The sequence below is a fragment of the Balearica regulorum genome, chromosome 1 (genome assembly GCF_011004875.1).
Source record: "Balearica regulorum gibbericeps isolate bBalReg1 chromosome 1, bBalReg1.pri, whole genome shotgun sequence".
In the NCBI taxonomy this organism is placed as follows: domain Eukaryota; kingdom Metazoa; phylum Chordata; class Aves; order Gruiformes; family Gruidae; genus Balearica; species Balearica regulorum.
In genome coordinates this window covers 184,950,662-184,977,010 of record NC_046184.1, presented here as the reverse complement: position 1 = coordinate 184,977,010, position 26,349 = coordinate 184,950,662, and the positions used below count along the sequence as shown (strand labels likewise).

Below are 26,349 nucleotides of genomic sequence, written 5' to 3'. Positions count from 1 at the left end.
AGCTGTTAACAGCGAAGTAAAGAGCAAATTGTTTTCTACCCAGTAATTTGGATCTGACATCCCTGCCAGATCAGATTTACTCTCTGTGATGGTACCTTTTAAGTGTAAGGGAGAAATTATTGTCAGTTTTCATCCTGTTTATGTGAAGGAGTCATGTTCAGCTTTTTTTGCTTTGTCTTTGTAATGTGAATACGGCTTGCGGGTGCACTGGGGGCTGTGGAGGAACTGCTAGAGCTATCTAGTGGTAAAGCTCAAGAGAAGTCTCAAAGTGAAAGACAGAGGCATACGGTAACTAAAGGGTAATGGGAGTAGCGAGGAAGGGCTTGGATTTGCCCAGCTCATTTAATGAGGGAAACTTCATTTATCATAACAAATGGAAGGATGAATATCAGATTCATTTTTTAATGCAGGTGTCATGTTTCCTTCCAAAAGACTAAAGAAAAATCAAGTTTTTGTAGACTACAGAGTTATTTGTGATGAATTATTATTTCAAACAGTCTGAGCTGAACAAAGTGAAGTTCTGTGTAATTCAGTTCCCTGGCATTTAATTATTTCTCTGTAAGTAATGTGAAACTTTTGAAAAAGTCTGTCAGAATACACAATATCAGAGATACTTTGAGAGGGTGGTAGGATCAGATGCTGAATTTGGTGAAAATTGAAAAGCTGAAAAAAACCAACAATCATCACCTGTCAGATAGTACAGGCAAAGGTCTCTTGTGTACTTTGCTGCTCAATGTACATAAACCAACTTATACTTTGTCACTTGTGTATACCAAAATATATACTAGTTTCATCTGCTGTTTTCTGCAGCTTTGCCTGTCCAGGTTCACTTCCTATGCTTTCCAAAACCCAGTCAGTCCCAATTTCTAATCAAACCTGTGTTTAAAGCCTGAAATATCTCAATAATACATACAACAGTATCTGCTGAGTATAACACAGTCAGTTGTGAAAACTGTATCATACTTCAGAATCCTGTAATGTTAATCATCAGCATAGATGATCTAAGGGATTGTGGTAAAAATTTATAATCTGAAAGAAGACTATGAATAGGACCATGTGTTTAGCAGGGTTTTTGTGTGAGTTTTTTTCTGGGTCTGTCACTGTCCAAAGATTAAGTAACTGGTTGATGATGGATAGAAATGCTTACCAGCACATTCCCTTTTCTAATTTTACCTGTGTCATTATCTTGTTGAAGTTCACCTGTTGGGAGTGTGGTTCTGACAATATTTTTTCCACTGGCAAAACCTCTTTAAGACACTTCGTTCTTTCATTTTTCTTTTAACATTCCTGTTACTGTTCATTGTCCCTGTAGTTGTACTTACTACAGGGCATTGTGGGCACTGAAACAATTCCAGTGATTTGATCTACTGCAAGGCCTTGCAAACAGTTGTTGCGTCTGCACAACTGAGAAGGCAGCAAATGGAGATGGATATTTTCAAAGCCAGTTGTCCGTGAAAGTTTGCGGAGTTACACCTGAGTTATTGCAGATTATTCTAACATTTAAGAGAGAAAAGGTTGGTGGGAAAAAAAATAGTGTCTTTTATTAGACACGCTGATATAGCTGGAAGAAAGGGATGAGTGTCAGGCAGATAAGCTTCTGTACCCTCTTTGGTAGGGTTTCACCATTGTTCCCATGAGTAGATGTCAGTAAATAGCTTCTGAGTTTTAATATTTTGCAGTTGTTCAAAATTTAAATTTTCCTGTTTAGCAGCTGTTACTGTCCTGATACATGTTAATGTGTTCTGCAAAGTCCTGCCCATTTTAATACTTAAGGCTGAAGTTGAACCTGCTTGGCAAACTCAGGGACTCAGAATAGTTGCATAGGAGATGCCATAGTGAATTTTAAAGCTGTTTTGTCTATTTTGGTGTCTTTTCAGTAAATGGGAAGTTTAAAAAAAAACCCCAACTCTATTGATTTTCAGTTACAGTTTCTTTTTAGTTGAAATACATTATTGAAATTATACTAATGCATTTGATACCTAAGCTCGGTTTAGAATAGATTGATAGTTTGGCTTTTCTGCACTGAGCAAACTGTGCTTTAGGAATGTTCACATACTTTTAAAATACTATAAGCTAATTTTCATGTAAGTAGCATTGGCCATGGAAGATTTGAAAGGGAACACTGAGGACGTGGTGGGCATCTGTTACTGTATGACTAAGGGGAGGTAGTGGATATCGCTTTCTACAGACGGCTAGCAGAAACCACTGCGCCCTCATGCTCATGGGGGATTTCAACCATCCAGACATCTGCTAGGAGGGCAGTCTGGCATTGTGCTTGTGCTCTTGGTAGTTTCTAGACTGTATTGGTAGAAATTTTGTAATGCAGATGGCAAAAAGCCTGGTTAGGGTAACTCTTCATTTGCTGCTCACAAGTAGGAAAGGACTGTGGCTGGTTTGGTCATAGATCGCAGCCTGGATCGCAGTGACTGTAACATGATTGAGTGTGGATCTGGAGGAAGGCTGGGAAGGTGAGCAGCAGAATTATGATCCTGGACTGAAGAACTGCAGACTTTCACTTATTCAGGAGATTGGTAGGTACAATCCCTTGGATAATAACCATGAAGAAGAAGGGTGCCCAGGAGAGCTTGAAGATTTTTAAAGAAAACTTAATGACAGCTCAGGAGTGAACCATCCCACAGTGCAGGAAGATCTGGTATTTCAGCAGGAGGCCTGCTTGACCAAGCAGGGAACTTTTCAATTAACTAAAACACAAAAAGGGGGCATACTGAAGTGGAAATAAGGACAGACACCAGGAGTGTAAAAGTACGATTTGGTATGTAGGGACAAAATCCCTACCATCGACAAACTGCAGATCTTTAGTCCAGAAGGACCGCCATAAACTTGAGGACTGGGCCAAAAGAAACCTCAAAAAAGTTTAAGGAGGAGAAGTATGAAGTTCTGCTACTGGACTTAAGTGTCGTGTGTCACTACAGGCTGAGGAGGGACTGGCTGAGTAGCAGCTTTACTGAAAAGGCTGTGGGGTTACTGTGGGTATCTGGTTGAATATGAGCCAACACCTCATAGCAAATAAGGTGAACCACAGACTGGGCTACATAAGATGGAGGGTGGGCAATGGTAAAGGGAGGGTTCTTCTCTAGGAGCAAACCTAGTGAGTGTGGGGAACGCGTTTCTGTCCTTTACACTCATGTGTTTTTCCCTTCGCATGAGAATGAAATTAAGACCTGGAAATATACATTTGAATATAATACAGATTTTGAACTTTCCTCTAACAGGTGTGATCTTATTACACAGAAATCATTGTTAGCAGAGCTTAGCACGTTCACAGTTTTAACATGCTCTTGCTGTTACTGGCTTTTGAGACCAGATGGATGGTCTGTGTGCAAGTGAATGTGTAATATACTAAGATGACTATTGGAGTGTGTTAATCTCACATAAATTCAGGAGTAAAGAGGCTAAAAGGCTATAATTTAAGCCATCTAAAAACTCAGCATTTCTGAAGCTTCATTGTAGTGTCTTATAAAACCCCTGATAATATAAAGATTTATAGATGAGTTTGGAACTGTTTCTGTTGTGCACTCAAAAAACTAAACACACGTATAGATCTGTGCAGGGTGTTTTCTTTCACTGTAGGATTTCTTTATTTAAAAAGAGCCATGTCAAATTTATTAATTTGCTTCTTTTTTCTTAATGTGTTATTTCACCAGAAAATGGCGAGTAGAATAAAACTTTTTTCTGCTGCTTAAGTTCTTAAATTGTCGTCAGCATACAATCTGTTTATCTTCAGATAGGACCAGCATTAGTGTAAATAATTTAAACAGCAGTGGGTTTTTTTCTTCTCAACATATAGGAAAAAATAGTAGGATTAGGGAATAGTCTCTTCTTGGGGGGGGGAAGGAAGGGAGTGGAGAAGAAGGATAGTTGATGTGATACTAACTTTTAAATATAAGACCAGTCAAAAGTGCCAAGCATACGATAAAGCTGCATCTCCAAGAAACCTTCTTACTGAGATTGTGACATAAAACCATCAACAGTGGGTCAGAACAAAGGTCCATCGAGTCCTACTATTCCATATTGGACAACAGTGAGTAGGAGATGCCAGGGGAGAATAACAGCACGGGGTGTTCATGCAGGGATGCTCTGCCAAAGTGCTCTGCCAGCCTCCAGCTGCTGCCTCTGCAGCTGGGGGTTTGTAGCTGAAGGTGATGGTTTTCTGTTCAGTAGCCCTCAGTGGACTGAGTGCAAGAAATAAGCCTGCTCACCTGAAGAGCCCTTCTCAGCTATAGTAAAAAGCAGATGTAGGTATTAATATTGTTATCTGTGTAAAATGTAGCCCTAAAGGAGAGAGTGCACCACATTGTATGTTGCAGTTACTGTATGTGCGTGCAAATTGCCATTTTGACAGGGGTGCAATTCACACTTGTCTGTTCCAGATGCAGTAGAAGGAGCTTATTGCATGTATTGAAGCTTTTTTCATATCTCTCTGTTTCAGAGAGTCTCTTCAGGGTCCCATTATTGGGTCACAATCTTTATGTGCCCCCAATTTCTAGCCCATGTTGCATGGGCTCTTAAACTACCTGTTTTGTCTGTATGTTGATCACCCCCTAAATGGGATTGTTCCCCTTCTGTTTTGGGTTCTGGCTTATTTGGCACTTGTTTTGTTCCAGCAGCCATGGCTCTTTGTGTACATTGGGCACTGCTTGTATCCCACAGTTTTCCCCAAAGACTGTACTACCTAAGATTGCTGGTTTCTGTGGGAGAGAGAAGGAACCAGGGGCGCATCTTCACCGCTTGCCTAGCGGCTACAAAGTCTCCATTGCAAAACCCTGTGTGTATAGCTTTTATCCGCAATAGTGTGGTAGTAGCTTGTGAGCTGGGTCAGAGTATTCATGGGCTATTCCATAATTTGAAGTGGAGACAAATCATTTGGAATATATGTTCTCAAATGAGGAGTCTTGCTGATTTAACACCACCGTTTTACCAAGCAGGCTGTTCGTTGCCAGCTGGTGAAATGTTGGAAAGAGCCTGTCTGGGATGACATCTCTGTTCAAAGAGTTTGGAAATGTAGTGGAAATAGAGTAACCAAACATGAGGTTTTAAAAAAGTACAGAAGAAACAAATGGGACAAGAAAATACAGCCCAAGTGGAAGTGCGTGGTAAGATTAGTGGGCTAATCCCCCCTGTGCTCATTTAGCTAGGAAAATAGACTCTGCTGTCTTGGCTTACTGTTGCTTAAAGTTCTGTTAAACACTATTAATATTTTTGCTTTGTGGACAGATGCAAGTTGGAGGCAACATTTGTCTCCAGGCAGCAACAAACCTGTTAAAAGCTGAATGCCCTGACTGTATGCTACGGATTTTGTGTGCTCAGCTCTCTCCACATCTTGCACATAGTTTCCTCCCAGCATATTTTTCATGAAAATTTGCAGTAACTGTTGATGGCTGGAATATTTTTGGACATGATTAAATGTCTTGATCAAGGGATAAATAGCTGCAGAAGAGATGCATTTTTCCAATTTTTCACCTAGATTAAACTCAGTTGTGGGGTTTTTTAGGGAGTACAGAAAATCAACTAAGGCTTTTCAGTACTGTGTCAATAAAATTCTCTCCTGTAGATGATATCATCATTCCAATGTATTGAAAAAGTCTGACACCTTGTTGTTTCAGCATGTTGTCCCTACTGTGTTTTGGATGACTGTGTATGCATGCAAGAGTATTTACAGCTTGAGCTGAGGTGATTTAAGCTAGAAGCTAATTAGTCATATACTTCTGTCTCATTGCATGTTAGCTGGGGAATGGTGAGAAAATAAACTGGCACTAATTTCCTAAGGATATATCAGGCAACATGCTCTTTTTAGAATGTTAAAATTCTTCCTAGCTGAGTTAATGAGAGAGGTGTCAACTTTTGCAAGAAGCAGAGGGCTCCTAGGATGTTTTCATCAACTTGGAGGCATTTTGGTCTAGCTTTTAGCTGTTCCCCAAGGAGAAAGAATAGTTGGAGCTGCAGCAGCAGGAGGGGAATGGGAGGTGATGCTTAGGCAGTAAAATGGTTTTTCTTGCTTTAAAACTTAGAGAAGTAGACAAAACCCTGGGAGAGCCAAAGCCTAGATTTTACTTCCTGCAGTGGTCATGTCTATTGTCCAGTGACTTTTTAAGAAATATAATACTTCCCAGAATGGGAACCAGGCCCCTGAGCTGTTGTAGGACTTTCTTTGGGAGTGAATTTGAATGCTTCAGGCAGAACAGGGCACAGTACTCTTGGATGCATTTGAACTGCAAATTCAGCAAGGGCCAGGAAATGAGCTAAAGCCCCAAACTGCTGCCTAGTGATTAGCTTGGCCCCAGCTCTGTTTGGGACCGTTCCACTTCTTGGCTCCTACCAAGATGTGCCAGAGTAGGGTGCTTAGCTCTAGCAGGGAGGGTGAGAACTGCTTGGTGCTGCTTGCCTTTAGGACCAGGGATGAACCCTTGGCCACCTTTTATTTAGCAGTGCTGCTGTTGCTAAATCTCCCTCTTTCTGGCAAGCCATTGAAGCACTGTGTTATTATGTAAAATGCGGGGAAAAAGCGCCAGCTTACTGTCTTCTGCCAGTATTTTAGTGAAAAATTGGGGGCTGATTATTTGGACTTCTGCAGCAACATAAAGACCCATGTGCAGGCATGTATGTCAGGCTGTGAATCCCAGTCTCAACGTCGTTAAGCCCTTAAATTTCGGAGGAAGTCAGGTATAATCCTTTCTTCACTGCTTCCTGTTTGTTGCTGTAGGTGATTTTGCTCTGGCTGCTATAAATCTACTCCTAAATGGGTAACGTTTCCCATGGATTGTGTGAGTCATGTCAGAACCTGGGGATTCTCAGCCCTGTGAGATCTGCGGTAACATCTGGGTATGCTGGAAGAGAACTGCATTTGAGTGCAAAACTAGAGTCACTGCTGACTGAAAGGAGAGCTGCTGTATGTATGGGAGGAGTTTTAGTTGCCTCTGTCACTTTGGACAAGCTGTTTCTTCAGCATCTCCCTCTCGGGTTCCAGCATTGATCTTCCAAACTCTTTGACTCCTTGTGCAGTGCTGGAAATAGGCGACTGTAGACTGAGTTCTCTTGGATGCTGTAGGACAAGGTTCAGATCAACAAAAGGATTTTTGGAGTTGGATCTTGTTCGTAGGCTGTGTCTTTTCTACGTCTCGTTTCTCAGAAAAGCACAAGCACGAGAAACAGTTCCAAAACTTGGCCTCAGTTCATGGAAAGGTAGTGTAATCAGAGAGCGCTGTGGCAAAACTGCACCCCTGTGCAGCAGTCTTACTCCAGTAATCCTCTCCATCCTTGCACATGCACTACAGTGCTTGTTGGGCAGTGAAGCTGGTGTTATCTTCAGCAACAGTAGTGGAAAAAACATCATTTTACTAGAGTCATCTTAGCTTCATGGTCTTAATACTTGTGAACTCGTTTGCATGGCCCAGATGGTCTCTTGGAAAAAAATAAACTTTGAGTGTGTTACCAGTCAGCAGCTCGTTTTCTTGGCTTTGTGGGTTTTGGGTGTTGTGCTGTTTTTCTGTGTGACCACCACCGCCTTGGTGCTCGCCCATTTCCTGGCTGCAAACTAGATTTCACTTCTGATTTTCATGAGAAAGTACACAGGACATTTACTGCAATTTAATTCAAGCCCGTGGGTGCAGAAAGACAGATAAGACAGGCAGGTCCTAGTAAGAGACCAGTAAATAAAATGGCCAGGTGCTTTAGCTTTGGTGAAATCCAGAGCAAGAGATGCTTGAGACCTCTTAAACCTTGGAAAGGTGCCACATTCTGCAGCTGTACAGTCAGTGGAGGAAGGGCCTGCTGACATCAGTATGTCATTTTGTACCTCCAACAGATACTGTTTCAGGCTGCTTGAAAACTCAGGAAAATCATCACCCCTGCAAGTGTTTCTCACTGCTAGTTCTGCAAACAGTCTAAGGTTTTCATTTCAGTAAATCAATGATGGTAGCTGAAATGGAGTTCTATAGTGAGCTTGAATTCCGTAGCTCCCAACAAAGTAAGTTATGGTTATAACAAAAGCAACAAAAGAAAAAGGTCAAGGAATATTAATTAAGTGTAAATTGTCCTGGTACCTGATGTGTTGAAAAGCAGCAGAGCCTAATTAGTAAACTAATAGTTCTCAAACACATTAGAGGTGGCTTTGTGAATACACAGTCAGCCTTACCACAGCAGGCCTGTGATTTTAACTTTAATATAAGGACAGTAAACACTTAAAAAATATCTGAGAACTAAAAGACTCTCTTACCTTTTGTTTGTTTGTTTGTTTGTTTTTAGGTGGTATTGTCACTATTGGAGATGTGTCTTTTAAACTCAAAACACCAAAGAACCCAGAACTTGTTCCACAGAACTATGGTAAGAATCTGCTTTCCTTTTGAATGGGTTTCAAGGTTTTATTCAAAAACTTTTACTCACTCAAGTCACCCCACTGACTTTACTGAAATTATCTAAGAAATATGTTTTGAAAAAGCATGCAGTTTGGGGAGGGCTATCTTCTCTGAGTTCTTTATCTCTGGTTCAGCTGGTTATATAGAAATCTCGTAACTTTTGAATGTAACTTGTCTTACTGGTCAGTGGGACGGTAAAAGGACCATTTGTGTATGTTTAAATATTTTGTTCAAAAGGGGTCTCATCCAGCAATTACTTCTAAAAATAATACAGTAATTTCAAATTGTTTCATCATAAAACTGTGACAGTTTAAAATTATCATTTGGTTGCAATATGATTATATGTCCTGGGAGTTTTCTGCTGTATGGCAGATGTATGGTGTTTTTCTATTGTGATACTTAGTATTCCCAGATTGTCACGTCGTTGTTGTCAGCAAACAATCAACAGTTGCATAGTGATTAAAAAATGCTATCAAGTACTTACAGAAGTCACAGCCAATTATGCCTATTAACAATGTGCATACATATACTAACAATTAATTCACATTACGTTTTGATGCATTATTAAAAGTGCCGCGGATTCACAGCCATCCGTATTTCCTGTTTGTTTGCTGAGAATACACGTTTCTTGAGCTTTTCGTTTTGCACCATGGATCAGCAAATGAATCATGCTTTCATTGTGACAATTCCTAGGACAGTACAGGCCAATTATTTCCTGAGGATCCAAAATGATCAGTTGCCATTTGTTCAGCACTTTCACATGTAGGTTGCTGGATGTCCAAAATTTAAATGAAAATAAAACCCACTAACAACTGATTTTTCCACCCAGATAAATTCTCAGACCAAAACTAAGCACGCATGGAATTTGAAAGGGATATGCTGTGCTTAGACATGGCCAAGCATTGAGAATGCCCAGTGACTGTCATCACTGGGGTTGTGAGGCCCTACAGCTGGAATCTGAGTGTAGTCATTCTCTTCAAGCCAATTTGCTTTCCAACATGTTTAGATTCATTCCATGACATTTTGAAGAGAACATCAAGAAAACTGCCGGGACAGTGTTTTTTGGGGGGGGATGGAGGGTGGGGGGTTTTGTTTGTGATGCTTTTGTTTTGTCTTAGAATGGCATTGATAACATCAGCAGTAGACTTGCCACTGCACAGCTGGCAGGATGGCAGATAACTGCTGGGAGAGAGATACTGAGGACAAGAGGGATGTTACAGGTGTACAGGGAGTGCTGCTGGTACAGTATCAGAAGGGGCAGAAGCTGCTGCATAAAGTTTTATATTGTTGTGTTCTTAGGCAATAGTACTTCGGTGCATCAGGCAGGCTTTAGGTGAGACTGCTTGAGCAGGGGCATTGGACAAGATGACCCCCAGAGGCCCCTTCCAACCTCAACCATTCTGTGATTGCTTATTTTGTAGTAACTGTGGGATAGTACATCTGTGTTTCTCTTGACATGTTTAGATTGCCGTTTCTTAACTCTCATCTGAAATGCAACCTTTCTTCTGAAATGTTTGTCCTTTGAAGGCTGTAACAGCAATATAAAGGGACATTTTGTTTGCTTTCAGTCTTTGATGAGCATGAAGTCTGCCAGTAGTCTAGTAGGCCAGATTGCTGGTCTGCATCTGCATCGTGGGCTGCTTAATTCCCATACCCCAGTAGGCATCACACTGTGATGCTTTCCAGCCAGGTGATCTATGGTACCAGATATATCCTGTGAGATGTGTTACGTGCTGTTGCGGGGTAGCCTGTGAGGAAAGGGTTTCTGCTTTAGGCTGTAACGACACTTCCCATACCTTGTGAGTTCCCTGGGAATGAGGCCAAACAGCTGAGAACTGCTGCTCTGTATTATTACTTTTTATAGCTTCTTAAATGATTGATTTTTGCTTTTCATAATTTATTCTGTATGCCTGTTTTCTCATCTTGATCATAAAGTAAAAATGTCACTTGTCTATGTCAATGACTAATGTGATCTATTCCACTTATTTAAATTTCTGGTAGATTGTTTTGCTTCTGGTTTTCTGTGCTATACCAAATGTGTTAATTTTAACAAGGTCTCCCTGCCTTGCACTCCTCCACACCATGCCATTGCATGTTTTTGGTAAATATGCACTTTTCAGCAAGATAAATGTTAGCTCTAAGTTGCTGTAACAGCCTCTCATTCAGTTCTTTGGATTGGGAAGGTAAGAGAATTATGAAAACGTGGTAGAATCAAAGAATGGGAGATTTTTCTAGTTAACGATTATAAGAAGGAAAAAGTAGTTGAAAACTAATCTGATAGCAAAAAAGTTACTAAAAATGGAACTCTACAGAATGATGGGATCTTGAGTAAAATCTAGTACTACAACTAAAAGTAACGTTTATTAGCACGTTGGGTATATTAGTAGTAGTTTCACTTTTTTTTTTTTAAATAATCATGGCTGAAAGGAGCCTTTGTCATGCTTGGGATACTGTTGTTCGTCAGTATTCATGTACTTAGAGTAGGATTACTTAAGGTACAAAATTTTGCTTAAAAACCTAAATACTAAAATTAGTTAAAATTAAGGTCGATTACTGATGTATTTAATAGCAGAAAATAAATTTCAAATACCTGAGAACAATTGCTTTGTATATTTAAATGTAGGAATTTTTGTTATCCCTTAGTGCTTAAGTTCTATGGTTGTGTTAGTATGGAGAACAAGGTTATATTCCTTTGGCTCCATGGCAGTTGATTTCACTAATACAATCTACTTATCTCCTCTTTGTGAGGCATTTAGAGAGTATGTGTTTATACTCTTAAAACTCTTGTTTTAAGAGTACTTTTTATTTTGCTGTGTGAATGACTGCTGTAGATACGAGATGTTTTGCTGTAAAATCGATGAACATAATTGCATATTTATACTAATCTATAAACTGAAACGTTACATATTTTGAAATTTTATTATAGTAACTAATTTTACATTTAAATGACGAAGATACTTACCTGATTTTTTAAACTAAGACTAGAAATAACTTAACCAGATGATCAAGTGGGAAATATCCCTGAAAAGGTCTCAGACATTGCAATGTTTGCAGTGTAGTAAGAACTAAGAGGAGGGAATTGAAGCAGTTACAGTTCATTTACTAGTAGTGCATATAATATTGTTTTCTAGCTCATCAGTTGTGTAGAATAAAATGTTTCTGCTTTTGTTATTATGCCAGATAAAAGCCATGTTAAAATACAGTAATTTTGAAAGCACATATCTATAATTTACAGCAAATTTTAGGGATGCTATAACTTATTCTAAACTCAGCGTTATTTTTCTAGGCTTAAAAATAACCTTAAAACTCTGGAAAAAATTGTAACACAATAAAGAAGTATTAAATACCTACAAAACTTTACCTTTGTCATTTTGTCACTAAATTGATACCAAAATACTTCATATTTGTGTTACCAGATTAAATTGATTTTTAAGTCCTTCTTTGAACTTTGTTACATGTTGCAGAAGTGGATAGGATAGGTATGGCTATGAAAACATACCTTATGTTTTCATGTCCTTGCTTTTCAGGTTTTATGTTAGGTACCTAGCAAGTTCTGTATGAAGTGCTCCATTTTGTGTGTTACTATAAAATATTAATTTGTTTTGCTGTTGTTGGCAAATGGCTTTTTCTTGAGAGATGATAATTAAAGGTACATAAAATCTGAATTGTTCTTATTTTTTCTTTTTATACGTCACAAGTAAAAATGAGTCATACACAAGGGAATTTTGTTAATGAGATTTCTGTCATAACTGTGTCTGACACGTTATAGAAAGAGGGCACTTATTTCTGCACTGCTTGTTCTTCTATCAGTAAAAATAAAATGTATATTTTTAAAATCTCACCATGACTGAAAAGCATGATTGTTTCTTTAATTATACTTTGGAGAAACTTTGTATGGCTTTCCATGATAGTTCAGATCTAAAATTGAATTGTGAGAACACGTATTAATTTTTTTTTTTATGTTGAGTTCATGTCAGTGCACTGCTTTTGTTAGTGCTGTCTGGAAATTTTATGAAAATGACAATGTACCTGATGATATTTCATGTATTTATTAATCTTGACAAAACAATTCCTAACAAAGCTCTTCCAGGACACTTTGTTCAGTGATGGCAAATCCTTGTTAACGCAGGAAAAGGGATGTTCTTTTGCAACACCATGTTGGCTCTGCTGGTCTCTGAAGGTGCAAGTGCGTTTGGGAGTTTGGCTGTAATCATGTTACATGCAACTACATTGGATTGTGGAAGTTTAATTTCAAACAGTGCATGGTTTTGTGCCAGGTGTCCTGAGTCTGAGCAACCTCCCCAATGTGTGATCAAAAGTGACATGCATGTATACAAGGGGTTAAGTGATAAATCCTGTTGGTTTTGTCAGTTGAGATATATGAAAGACTAATTATCATGAGGAATTTAAACAGAAAGTTTGTGTATATAATAGTGAAATAAAAAAAAAAAAAAGTAGCACTAAATGGATCTTTGTGCTTGAAAAGGAATTGTTTTAATGTTAAGGAAATTTGGGATATTTCTCTGTAGTAGGCTCAGTGGTGTCAGCAGTTCCTGTTGTTTATTCTTCACCTGAAAGATCAGTATTTTCTTAACAGTCAGATGCCTCTGTGTCCTTCTCCAGAATGGTATGTACCACATGCTGAAGCAAGGACAAGCGTTTGTGTTCAGTTATTGCTCAAAGTAGGTTCAGATTTGCACTGGAATTTGTGTTTATTCTTCTTTCTGTTTACTTTAAATCTGAGTGTCAGAGTGCAACACATTACAGAGATGGGTTGTATTGCAGGATGACAGTAATTTTGCAACAGATTTTTGTCATTACATTTCTTCCTTCCTAGCATGAGGAGTGATGCCTGTTGTCAAATAGAGATGGTGATTATTTCAGCAGGTGGAGTTTTCATTTAGGCTTGCAACTGATCTGCTACTTAGCTGTTACCACCTAATCCAGAATCTGAAATAGTAGGGTTTTTTGTCAGCAGAGCTGTGAATGTTTTACACCATTATTCCCATTTTGTCCATACCAAGAATGAGGCACAGGGAGACATGGGGATGTGGAAACCTTCAGTGAAGGTCTGGATGGAGCTCAGGAGGTGGTCTGCACCGTTCCTTGTGCCTCAAAGCAGGGTCAGCTGAATCTGAACCATTCCTGAGAGATTTTTGTCCCCTTGTTCTTAAAATGTGCCAGTGATGTAGATTCTAGAACTTCTCTGCACACTTTGCTCCAGTATTAACAATTCTTTTGTGGAAAAAAGCTTGTTCTGATGCCTCTTTTAGATCTTTTTAGACATCTTTTTACTTCCCTGGGGCTTGTTCTATCTAGCATGATCATGATGTATAGATTACTTTTTTCTTCGCTGTCATTGTCTTGCATATTGGAAAACAGTTGTTAGAATTTTCAGTCATTTCTTCTCTGGACTGAATTCTTTAACTTTTCCATATCTTCCAGACTTTTGAAAATTCTTCTTGTGCTTTTCTAGAATCTCTTCACTGCTGGACTGAGCTCTTGTGCTCAAAAGCAGACACATTACATTGTTCCAGTTGGAGTCTCAGCTACAGATAACTGCTCTGGCTATGTATTTCCATATGAGTTGTACATCCAGATAAGAATAGTTTCATTTATTCCGTATTTATACGTCACTAAGAGAAACTTAGTCTTCTCAATCCCATTCAGTGTTCCTTCCGGAAAGCTGTTTGGTTTTACGTGATTCCTTTATATTCTCTTTTCACTTATAGTTACATGGAGAAATATGATTTACCTGTGTAGATCTTCTATCTTCCTGTGAAGCAATTGACTCGGAGGAATTAATGATAAATGAGTTTACTATCTCATCCAAGAAGTAACTTTCCCCTTTCTAAGCCCCTGCAAAGACCATCGCAAGAACCAAAATTTTTGGAATGAAGACTGTTCCCATGAAAAATTTATGAGGAAAAATAGTATTCCAGTGAAAAATGACTGTGATGTAGCTGCGTTATGAGACTTTGTAAACTCCTTGGGCTCTGTGCATCAGTATAAAATTGGAAGAGCAGCAATGTTTTACTTTCGAGGGGCTAAATGAAAGCAGCTGAAAGCAGGCCACATAGGTGTGCCTCCCTCCTCACCTCAGCCATGCTGCCGCCTTCACTGTGTCCTGGGCAACTCACTCTCTTCCTTCATTGTCCCCCTGCCTGCACAAGCTGTGACACAGTCTCAGGGAGCTCAGGGTTTTTTGAACATTCTCCCTTTTTGAAATGTGTTTATGTTTTTAGACAAAGGCCTCTCTCCTTGTCCCCTCCTTCCTCAACTGTATTTTACGGCGGCCACTTGCTCTGCTGGAGGTACTGCAAACCACTGTGGAAAGCTAAAGGATCCCCTCGGTAATCAGATGAGAGGGAGATCTTTTTCCCCTCATGAACTTTTGCCTTCCCTGATAAAAGGAGCCATTCTCAGACTCTGAACATGCACTGTAGCAAAGGTTCAGGGTATGCTGAGGTCTTTTTTTATTCTGTTGAAAATTAGGTATATTGGTGTCTTCTAAGTGCCTGTTGGTTATTATGTGATTGACCAAAGTAGAGTCATACAGGGACGTGAGCTCTAATGTATTTTGTACCACGTCTGGAATGGATATTCTTGGGAATCAGTTCATTTAACTGTCTGCCTTGGAACAGTGGGAAGAGGTAGGTGTCTCCTTCATTTCTGGGGTTTCTTCTGTAGGTGGGACACAAGGACTTGCCAGCAGATACTGTCTGCTCTCTCCTGTGAATCTTACGACTTCAGTGAGTGTAGCATGTGCCAAGATTTCAAGTGTGAGTGAACTGGAAAATTTCCGAGGCTAGCATAGCCATTTCAGTCTTGGTTTTATCAAAAGCTGATTTGTGGATCAAACAACAGCAGCTGCTGCATTTGCTTCAAAATCTACAACATTTTCTTCTTTTCTTATTTGGGGATTTCTCCATTCAGCTTTAACTGCTCACTTTACAAAATGTTTGCGCAGATTCTGCTAGGTGTTGTCCTACTTATCACATATTACAAAGCAATATAATGCAATTTCTTTTGCTGGCCATCCTTGATACACGGGAATAGCAAATTGTAGCACTGACTAGTCTCCTGTGTGTGCCAGATGGTGTCTTTGAGAATACACTGTAGAGGCTTCCTACGCACCATCCTGCAGATTAAGAATATAGGGCCAGCTACTCAACTAGTGCAAATCAGCAGAGTGCCACTAAAAAGATTGTGCAAACCCAGTTTGCATTAGATACTATCTGACTCATGGGATAATTAATACAAGTTGCTGTCATATACATGCTGATGCTTTTTCCAACTAGTTTGCCCTGTCTTCTAGGTGTCATAGAAAATGATTATATGCTGCTTGTAGTGAAGTTAATATACAGTACTTGAACAGAAGAATTTTTTCAAGTCATGTTAGAGAAAACATAAAAGCTTTGCAATGCAGATGCCACAGCAAAACTAGTCTAAATATATAGAAATAATATTCGAAATACTGTGTATGTGCACCTGAAGTTGCTTTTAAAAAGCATAGTGTGCTTTGGACACAGTTTATGCAGCATAGACTTCATGTACAAAGAAAACTTCATATTCTTCTGATTTTAGAAGGGCATAACTAGGAAACTGAAGTAGGCTTGATATCTGGAGCAATATACAGATATTACATAGCACATGTTAGAATAGAAGGAACTGACACGTGAAAGCTGCTGTCATGACAGTTCACCTTAGGGAATGCTTGCTTTGAATTTTTTTATTATTTGTAACAGGCTTCCTTTGAGTGAGTTTGCAGATGGTCAGTGTGCTGAGGTTGTGATTGAAAACATGTATTATAATTGATCCAGCTGTAATCTGTATATGAGGAGAATGATGTAAGTGGTAAAGCAATGAAACCATTTTCTAGGAAATGTATCGATAAAGAATTGTCTTTCCTGTCCTTTTTCTTAAAAAAAAAAAAAAAAAAAAGTTAAGTTAGGAAATTATAGGATATTTTTTAAAGTTGCATTTTGCATGTGAATATTTCAGAAAAAATTTGGACTGTTTAAATACAACAACAAGAGTATGAGTGCCTGTACATATATTCCTTATGATTTGCAGGGGGATCACGTTCCAAAGATTTTAGATGTTTTTTTGAATGCTGTACACTCATGTTCTCTTTTACATGACAGCTTGTCTTGCAGATGCTGCTGAACGTTCTTAAATCCTGTTTCTATTTATAGTACTGCTTTTAAGTCTGACCCAAGTTTTTTCTTGAGGCCATCCTAAAAATAAGAAAGATAGCACTATACATATTAATGAGAATTACACCAGAGGCATTTGTAGTCATGTTGTGTCAAAGCTGTTTTTGCCATGCTTCTAATGCATGACTTTTGACATGAAAGAATTCAGTGTTTCAGCAAAATTTCCAAGCTTATTTGTCCACTGTACGTAAAGTAAATTTTTTTTTTTTTTTTTTTTTAGAACAGGTATTACAAAAATACAGTAGAGGCACATTGGCATGTTCATACAACAGGTAGGAGTAATAATGAATGTGCCTCTTGGTGAGATCTCTTTCTTGTAATTTTAATGGTACCTTTAATATAGTACTTTTTATTTATGTGGTGCTTTTCAAATTACCATACCTGTCCAGTAGCAAAGTTTGGGCAGAGCAGTTGTTCTGGTGTGATGTATTACCCTTTATTTCCCAAAGAATATATGTAAAAGGAGCTTTCATAATTTTCTTGAAAATCTCATGGAAAGGAATGTGTTGTTCTCTGTGACGAATTTATTTGCATTTGGCCTGTTGTGTGTGGTATGTGTGATGTGTATTGCTTTTGGAAAACAGCATTGCAGTGAAGAAGAAGAAAATATTCTTACATTTGTATGATCTTACCGTACCATACTGTATATGAGAACGAATCCTGGGCGTGTTAATGGAAGTTGTTTAAAACCAAGCCAAACCCAAAATGTTTATTTACAATTAATCTGATAATCTTTAAGCATAGATTGCTCACCTATGTGTGTATGTTACTCCTGTTCATATTGTTGTTAAGGATATAGATTTCCCTGGAAGTGGAAGAAGATTTCAAATTGTTTTCCTGAGTGCCAGATCAAAACATTCAGTTAAAATTTGTGATAAAGTTTTCCTTAGCCACTTTTATGCTTGAAAAATCTTTCTTGAATCTCATACAGTGATTTAATACTGTTTTTATGATCTTACAAAAATAAATTTTAATTCTGGAATACAAAGATTCAACAGTGAACTGAAACCCCTCAGAACTGAGGGGCACTGTTGCTGTCTGTCCTTAACTCTGCCCTGCACATCCTGCCTCCCCTGACTCAGGAAAGCTGATGTAGAACTGAGGCTTGATTTTTAAAATTTTGGCTTCTGATTGCAACCAGTAATCACACTGAAAAAAAAGGTAAATAATCAGTTATTAATTTGAAGATTTCATTGCCTCTTGCTCCTTTCTTACTGTACTTCAGCATGCTGGGCACCACCCTTGGGGCTCAGGCTTCAAACCCCATCATCAGTCATGTCAGATTGTTCTGAAAGCAACCATATACGTACATGCATACATAAATCTCCCTCCTGGCTTGTTGTGTTCTCCTCCTCCTCCTGCTCTAGTACTTTTTGCTTGTGTCTGAGAAAGGGCCAGGCTTTGCTAGGGGGTATGAGAAGGAATATTCTGGGGATGGTGTGGTGTACGGCGGCAGGAATGGTGCCCCTCCTTCTGCGTGCTCTTTCTGCAGGGTGTTTTCCAGTGCTGCCAACATTTGCATACATGTGGTAAAGATTTTAGTTTAATCAGGTTATTGCTTTTTAAAATAATAACGGGATTGTATTCTTAATAGAAGCAAGTGGATCTGCTTTGAGTTGTTTCTTATTATGATTTTGGAAGCTGCATGGTATTGATGTAGTGATATTGCAAGGTTTGTATTTCCTTGATAATTTAATTCTCTGCTTTATTGTGTCAAAATGTAAACAGGAATGCAGTTGTCTTCTAAGTAAATAGCAAATTAAATATATCCCTGAACATTAATCTTAGTCTGATGCAAGAACCATATTTTTTTTTTTTAAGTTCATGATTCACAGAAGCATTGGGATATAGGCTGGATAAATCTTTTACAAATTATTAATAATATATCTATGTTATATTAACTGATGCTAGGAAGTCCTCTCAACATTGGGTAATAAAAAACAGTCTTTGGGTTGATCAGTTTAATGTGAAATGAGGATCAACAACATTTTTTTCTGGTTTTTGTTGTTTTTTTTTTTAAGGATGAAGTTGGGCAGAGAAATAGGCAATGAGTAAGATAGGTATATAAACTTATATGTAAATTAAGTAGTGTAATGTAAACTATGTGTGGAATTCCCTCCTTTTCAGCCATCCAGCTTTAGGACAGCACATCTTTGTGTCTTGGTTTTATTTTTGGAGATAAGAACAAAAAAAAAGTGTGAATGGCCAGGTATCTAACACTTTTAAAAATTAAATAACATGTTCTTTGTGTTTCCAAGTGACAGATTCTTTGGCCCAGTCTGTAGTCCACCATTTAAGATGGATAATGCAGAAAGATCTTCTTGGCCAAGATGTCTTTCTTATTGGTCCTCCTGGGCCCCTCCGGCGATCTATTGCCATGCAGTATCTGGTAAGTATGTTGGTTTAAATTCTTGGAGACATAGTCATTAATGTCAGTTAGTCATTCCTTTACTAGCCAAATTGTAAAAGGTAGTCCTAGGCAATCTTACAGCAAGCTACTTAGGAGGTAAATAAGTTTTTCCATAAATGTGCTTTCCAAAGTTCAATTTTTGTAATAGATGAATAGAAACTACAGACATTTTAATACATGTTTTTCTGCTTAAACTCCAGAGGGGGAAGAGTTGGAAAACTGTGTTACCATATGCTATCACAAATGGAGAAACAGTTTGTTCTAGGCATTATGTATGTTAGAAGATTAAGATATCTGCCTACTGTTACAGACAACAAATCGTTTTTGCTTCGTTCTACAAAAAAAGAAATGAAGGAAAGGATTTGGGAGAGGAGTATTCTGAGTAACATTTGGGAACAGTTATCGTGAGTGATTAGAAAGAGTAGATGCGTGTATGATCCTTGCTTGGAATGTGGGAAGGGAATTGCCTACGTCCATCTGCATGAACCATGGCAGCACCGTGTGCAAAATTTCACTTTTAAATCGTCAATGCCCTTAAATGATAGGAAGAGGGGGTTGTCTGCTCCAAAAGGTGATGTGGGTAAGACTTTGCCATGAGCTCTGTCTAGAATCTGGCTGGGCAGAAGGATCACAAATGGAGATGTATAAACAATTGTCATAAAGGTCAGCCATTCCTTTAAAAATCAAAAGATACTGATTCAAAAACTAGCTCTCAGAGGTGAAGCGCACACAAGAAAGCTGCAAGATTTTGAACTTTGGAAAGGAGAGCAAAGGTTTCTTAATTCAGCGAACCAGATATGCTACTTGATAGCTCGATGCATTCCTTGAAATAAATGAGAAGAGTTTGGTGTAACCTAAAAAGAGGACTTAGGAAACACCTTATATCCAGGCATGGGGCAAGAATGCGTCTTGTTATTTATACCACTGTTTGCATGCACCTGAGCTATATTAGGAAGGCTGCAGCTTACTGTTTCAGTGCTGTGCCAAACAATTATGTGAAGGCTGGTCTTTGCATGTGAGCTGATACATGCTGTGGTCCCTTTAATGAAGCTATGTGAGCTGGAAAACTTTTATCTGCTGATGCTGAAAGCTACTACTATGTATTCATATACAGGGCTAATTGTTGAAGAAAACTCTCCTGTATTTCATCTTCTGGGTTTTTTGTTTGTTTGGTTGGTTGGTTTTTTATTATAAGAAAATACAGTTGTATCTACCTGCAGCATAAAGGAATTGGTGGCTTCAGTAGGCACTGAAAAAGAGGAAAGGAAATAATTTTCATGGAGTTTTATATCTTAGTTTGATTTTTTTCATACAACTATAGTTAAAAGCTGCCTCTTAAGAGAGATCTGTTAAATATATCATACCTTTAATTGAGGGCTAAGGGCTAAGAGCATTTCAGCATGAATCTCTTTCCTAGCAGAATGCATGATAACCCAGATATGGAAGTAGCAGGAACATCAGGTATAAATACATGGGTTTGTGTTCGTTTTTTTTCCTTTAAGATAGAAAATTCTAAGTATATCTCATATTGAATCAAAATAAAACAGTAACCCAAGGCTTCTCATTTTTTAAGTAGTCTAAGTTTACAGATGCAGACCGCATCTCATGACGTTAAAGGAAGAGAGGATAAGAATAATATAGTTCATTAGTGTACTGGCAAAGCATGTATAGATAACAATCATAACTGTATCACAGTATAAGTGTTACCGAGCAGTGAGAGTTGAAGCTTTTCAGTCTTTTATGGAAAACTTATGATTTTTATTCAGGACTTTCAGATGCTGATTGTTTTTCAGAGTCCAGAACCAGAAGATTAACTTACTGGATATTACAGATGTTCAATGGAAAGAATATATAGCTGGTTATTATGTTTTTAGAACAGGTTTGGGGAAAATGAAAGTTTATTGAGCAGAAATTCAAACCATTTTGTTTGAGGCAGAACACACTGTAAACATTTAAAAAATAAGAGATTCTAGATTTCGTTCAGAGTTTTTTTAGATCACTGTGCTGCTGCCTAGAGCTCTTTTGTACAATTATACCACTAGGCCTATTGTTAAACTTCACTTACTGGGGTTATAGTCTTATTTTGTAATAACTTCAGACTGTTGTCCACAGGAGCTAACAAAGCGGGAGGTTGAATACATCGCACTATCGAGGGACACCACAGAAACTGACCTCAAACAGCGACGAGAGATCCGAGATGGTAGTGCCTTTTATCTTGATCAGGCAAGTTGCAGTCGTGCACCACCTAATTATTGTTTACAAGTAGTTTGAAGGAAGTCATGGTTTATATGATGAAAAATTAGTATGTGGATTACAGTCTGACGTGTTTCTGGTGCACTTAGAAGGTCTCATATAACACTCTTGATCTCGTAATTACCGAAAATGTTATCTTTACCCAAAACCAAGATGACTCTGTCTCTGAAGAGTACTATAGGGTTGATTTAGGCAGGCTATTTTTGATACGCTTCAGTAACAAGGAGTGAGATGATACATTCTGTGCAAGTTAGGCAAGCACTTCTCTTGGTGTATCTCTTCCCGAACGCTTGTAGCACATTAGATGTATTCCTGAAATGAATCTTCTGATCTAGTTTCATTGAAAAAGAGTGTAGTTAATTTATTTTAAGAGTTCTTTGTGTTGTGAAACCCAAGCACAGTAAATGGAGACAATTGGAAGATTTGATTTGAAAGCTCACTGCTAATCTGGACTAAAATGTTGATTTAAACACTCCTGCCATCAGTATTGCCCCAACCCATTAAACCCATTAGCTGATTTAGTACCACCACAGGGTGACTTAGGTTAGGTAAGATTTCTCTTTGTAAGTTATCAACGGCATGCTTCCCTTTTGATTATGCAGGCAAAATTTACACTTCATTTAGAATGTCTGTTTTCCTAGATACATAAAATTTGTGTACAAGTTAGGTTTCAAATTAAATAGGGTGGATCAGTTCCTCTGATGTAGTGTGAATTTAAATGTGTTATCTAAACAAGTTTTCAGTTGGTGATGCTATAGTGGTTAATGATATCACCATCATATGAGTGATTTGGTGGAAGATCCTCAGAATGAAGGATAACAAGTGATCTAAATAATTTATTTTTTTTTTAGCTACTTCTAGGACTTCAAATTATCTCATGCTTGTCTGGAAATATGAGGGTTGCACAGTATGAGATAATTTAAAGTACTGTACTGTGGATTAGGGCTGTAAATGGCTTCTTATTTACCAGAGGATAAGAGCATTTCTATAGGCTGTGGGCTTGACTCATTAACTCATGTTAGCTCCATGTCTCACTGCTGTTATGGACAGCCTTATCCTCACGCTTGCTACGGGACGGTCAAGGTAATTACCCCTGGTGTAAGAGCTTTAGTTAACTAACATTTGTAAGAGCCACTCTATCGGGGACTGTAAGGAGCTCACCAAGATGTGAAATGGTCTGTTAACCCTGTATTTGTCTGAAGACTTTGATCCTAATGTAAGTACGAGACAGCTTGCTTCACTTTGTACAGTCTATTTTGAGCTTTCTAAGGTAAAGGTCTAAGATTACTTTTGTTCCTCAATCTGTTGGAAATTTTCAGTTTAAAGGCTTTTACCAGAATCTAGCACTGCAGTACTTTAGACCAAGACTTTGCTTTAGCAAGATACTGAAGTACTAAAATTAGTTCATGTGTTACTCATTACATATGTAACCAATGTATGTTTAAGCTCTGAAAGGAAAATAAGAAAATAAATCATTGGTATTTAGATGAGCACTTTTAAAATATTGGAAACATGGAAGATGAATTTCAGATAGTGATGTTCCAGCTGAAGTTTTCTAACCCTCTATTTTAGTTAAAGGCACATAAAGTACAGTACATAGTTATGTTTAGCACCATCACAGATCTAATTATAGCTCAATAAAAAAGGGGAGTAAAATTTTACAGGTTACACTGGGGTTTGAATTTTAATTAGTTCATTTAATGATTTTGAGGTTTGTGGATGGCTGTATCAATTCAAAACATTACAAAAGCCAGACACTACTCTTTAAACCCCAGACCGTGAACTGTTTCAAGACAGAGAAGTCTGTCAGTAGGTAGCCTTACAAAATATTCCCAAAAGAGCTTGGGTTACCGTAGGGAAGGGGAACTCATACGAGGGACAGAAAACACAGGTTAGGCTTTTCAGATTTACATACCGTTTCCCTTCCTGTGGAATCTCGTGCTTGCTCCTCATGACACCCAAGAGAAGACTTGAAAGCTTGAAAGCCTGGTTTCCAGAACATCCACTGTATGAATTCTGTGGGTCAAATAAAACTTAGCTGTTGTTTAAGATAAGATGAGGCTCTTTGCATGCAAGTCATAATACAGTAATGTAGTTATCTTATACTTTGAATAATAATATACTGTAATGAAAGCTGGCATCTTGTTACCAGAAATAACTCTAATATAGTGAATCATCGGGTTTGCAGACCCACAAAGGTTTGCAAAATTGTCCATGAGTGATTGGTAAGATATTATGGTTGTTTATAACTCTACATTTAATAGTGACAGATTAAATACTGTAAATTGATATCTCAGAAGTTTCAAAACATCTGATACATTTTAACATGAAGTTACTGAATATGATTGCAGTTAGTTACTTAAGATAGATTTGGAAGATGGTGATTTGGAAGCAGTGATTGAAATTCCTTATTGAAATGTATATTGAAGGGCCAGTATATCAAATACGCTTGCATATTAGCATTTCTTAGTATGAGAGTGAATCAAATGGGAGAAAATTTGGAGATAGGAAGTTGGAAGAGATATCTGACAAGGGGGAAAAAGAAAAAAAAAAGGGGTTATTAACCTCAGAGATAGAGGACCATTGAAATAAAGGTAAACATTGAATTATCAAATTAATTCGTAATTAAAATTGTCTAAAATAAAGGACATATAATGGTGTAATGGTGAATTATTTGTTTTCATTCAAGTACCGACAGCAGAAAATTCTGTTTCTTGTTTCTCAGGCAATTAATTTTGGTTTTCAGCTGTTAATTCACTGTTAAAAGCCTCAGAAATGTCATTATTGCTGTTACTGAGACAATTAAGTAACCTCTTGGTTTTATTCTGTAATTTATTGCATGGGTTAATTATGTTGTGTATTGAGTAATCAGTTAAAATTACTTTACTTAAATATTTAAATGGCAGCTTCAAATTTTGCTTTTATTGATAGAAGAGCTTATCTTGTAGAGTGGTTTTCTGTTTTTGTAACTCTGCAGTTGAGCCACCAACTTGACTGAACCCGTATGAAGATTTTAAGATCAGCCTGTTGTATTTTCAAAAATTAAGGAATTAGATTTGGTATTTTTATGTCCTTTTTTTTTTTTCCATTTCTGATGCAGTTTTACTTTTTATCATGTGTGTAGAGCTCTAAAAGGCACACGTCTGGTTTAAACTCTTATACTACAGCCTCCTATATTATTACTTACTACATCTAAGGAAATCCTATGTTATTTTAATGTAGTGGATGCAACTGGGAGAGCAACTAAGCCATTTTGTTAGTGCTTGAGAAGTGTATTTCTCCAGGATTGTGCCACAAATAATGTTGCTTGGAATGCCCAGTTTTGGTCACCCTGCATCTTCAAGCTTTTGCATTATATGAAACAAGCTTCCCAAACAGACCACTTTATTAAGTGTACGGTCTTTTCTGTTCGGGACAATCAAACTAACTGAGGTTGGAATAAGTAGAAAAATATTGTATGGTTATGCATTGAAAAACTACAAATACAATGTCATGTTTTTGAAGATTTGCTACTTAAGCTGTGGCCACTGAGTGGATAAGTGTGTATATCACTGTCATTTCTGTATATACAGAATTAGACTCACTTTTGGTCTTTGAACTATGTAAACATACTCATTTTAATAGAATCCTTTTGCATGCCTAACTGCACCAGCATCATAAGTTATACAATGATAAAATGTAAAATTGATTGTAGAGATACCATAAAAATTATCTTCTACCATGGCTTGAAAGACTTCATGTAGTAATCTATGAAACACCCAGAGTGACAGAAATGACAGTTTAAACTATTCTGTCTGTAAAATGAACATGACATGAAATCCCCTGGAGTAGCACTAAACAGATTTAAGTTTGGTTTCTTTTAATCAAAAAAGATTAGAAAGAGAATTATAAAATGGGACATGAGATTGAGTGAAATTATAATCATATTTAAGAGTGTGTGTATATGCGTCTATATATATGTTTGTGTATACATATAAAAAAAAAAAAAATTCTTTCTATACCCTAGCAAAGAGATGGGTAAGAATAATTGAGCTTTTAAAAAAATTAACCAGTGAGTGCAAATTGTGTAATTGTGTGACTTATTAACTGACTACCTTGGAGGTGACAGCAGATTTTTGATGAGCTGGTAAGTTAGCCACAGAAAGGCATTGTCAGAAAGTGTAGTTTAGTTGACTGACTGTCGCTGCAATATCTGTCTATCTGGTACAGAGAGCTAGATAGCAAAGTCTGCAGGAGGAAGAGGCAAGCTGTGCAGTGCTCCAGAAGTGTGGTTGTTACTATTAATTTTCTTGTTGTGTCCAACATTGCAGAGAAAGAGGAAAAAAAAGGGGGGGGGGGGAGAGGAAAAAATTAGAAAAAGAGTATTTGGATGAAGTTAATTTTTAATGGCAATGGCATAGTATATCTTGTATCTAAAAAGAAAATGGATGATAACGACTTTTATATAGCAGCCTCTTAACTCGTAGAAGTGATTTAGTTTTAATCATTTGCAGTATTTCTGTTATGTTTCTAAAAGTGTTGGCATTTAACTGGATTTGTTAGGTTAGCAGTTCTGACTCCGGTATCTTGTTTTCATGTAGAGGGCTTATAGATGAAAATCTGTGATATAATGTGAGAAATATTAGGACTGTGTATTTTTAATTCCTTATAGATTAAAGTCAAAGATGTGGAGTTCTTTTTTTCTTATGTTTGTGTCTGTTACATACATATTCCACTTTCTTTTCAGCTAGTATTTCCTACAACGCAGGAAGGGGCAATACTTTGTAATATGTGGGGTCATAACATTCATAGGCAATATGGACTTCATGGATGGTGCTCTGAATCAAAGTGATTTACAAGTGATAAGTAACTTCATCATTTTTAGATATCTGTCAAGTTTATCAATTTCCTTTTTATTCTGCTACTCATCAGGAAGAAAAATTTAAATAACCCATCTCCTTTATTCTTGACCAGAAGACAAGAGTTGTATAGAATGAAGATAAACCCCTCCCCTAAGTTTCTTTCTTTGCAGATATTTGCGCTGGAAAATCTGTTCAGAAACTCAGATTGCTTGCTCCTGGGCCTGCTCTCTTCCCAGGATGCAAAATGTTTCACA

General features: G+C 37.7%; 1 protein-coding gene across 1 annotated transcript in view; it reads left to right on the top strand.

Moving 5' to 3' along the window:
• VWA8 (von Willebrand factor A domain containing 8) overlaps positions 1–26,349 on the top strand; it is a 196,699-nt gene that overhangs the window by 1,931 nt on the left and 168,419 nt on the right. Inside the window, exons 2-4 of the mRNA XM_075741750.1 lie at positions 8,263–8,340; positions 18,850–18,980; positions 21,114–21,224. Of these exons, the coding sequence (XP_075597865.1) occupies positions 8,263–8,340; positions 18,850–18,980; positions 21,114–21,224 (320 nt within the window). The remainder of the gene's footprint in view (positions 1–8,262; positions 8,341–18,849; positions 18,981–21,113; positions 21,225–26,349) is intronic.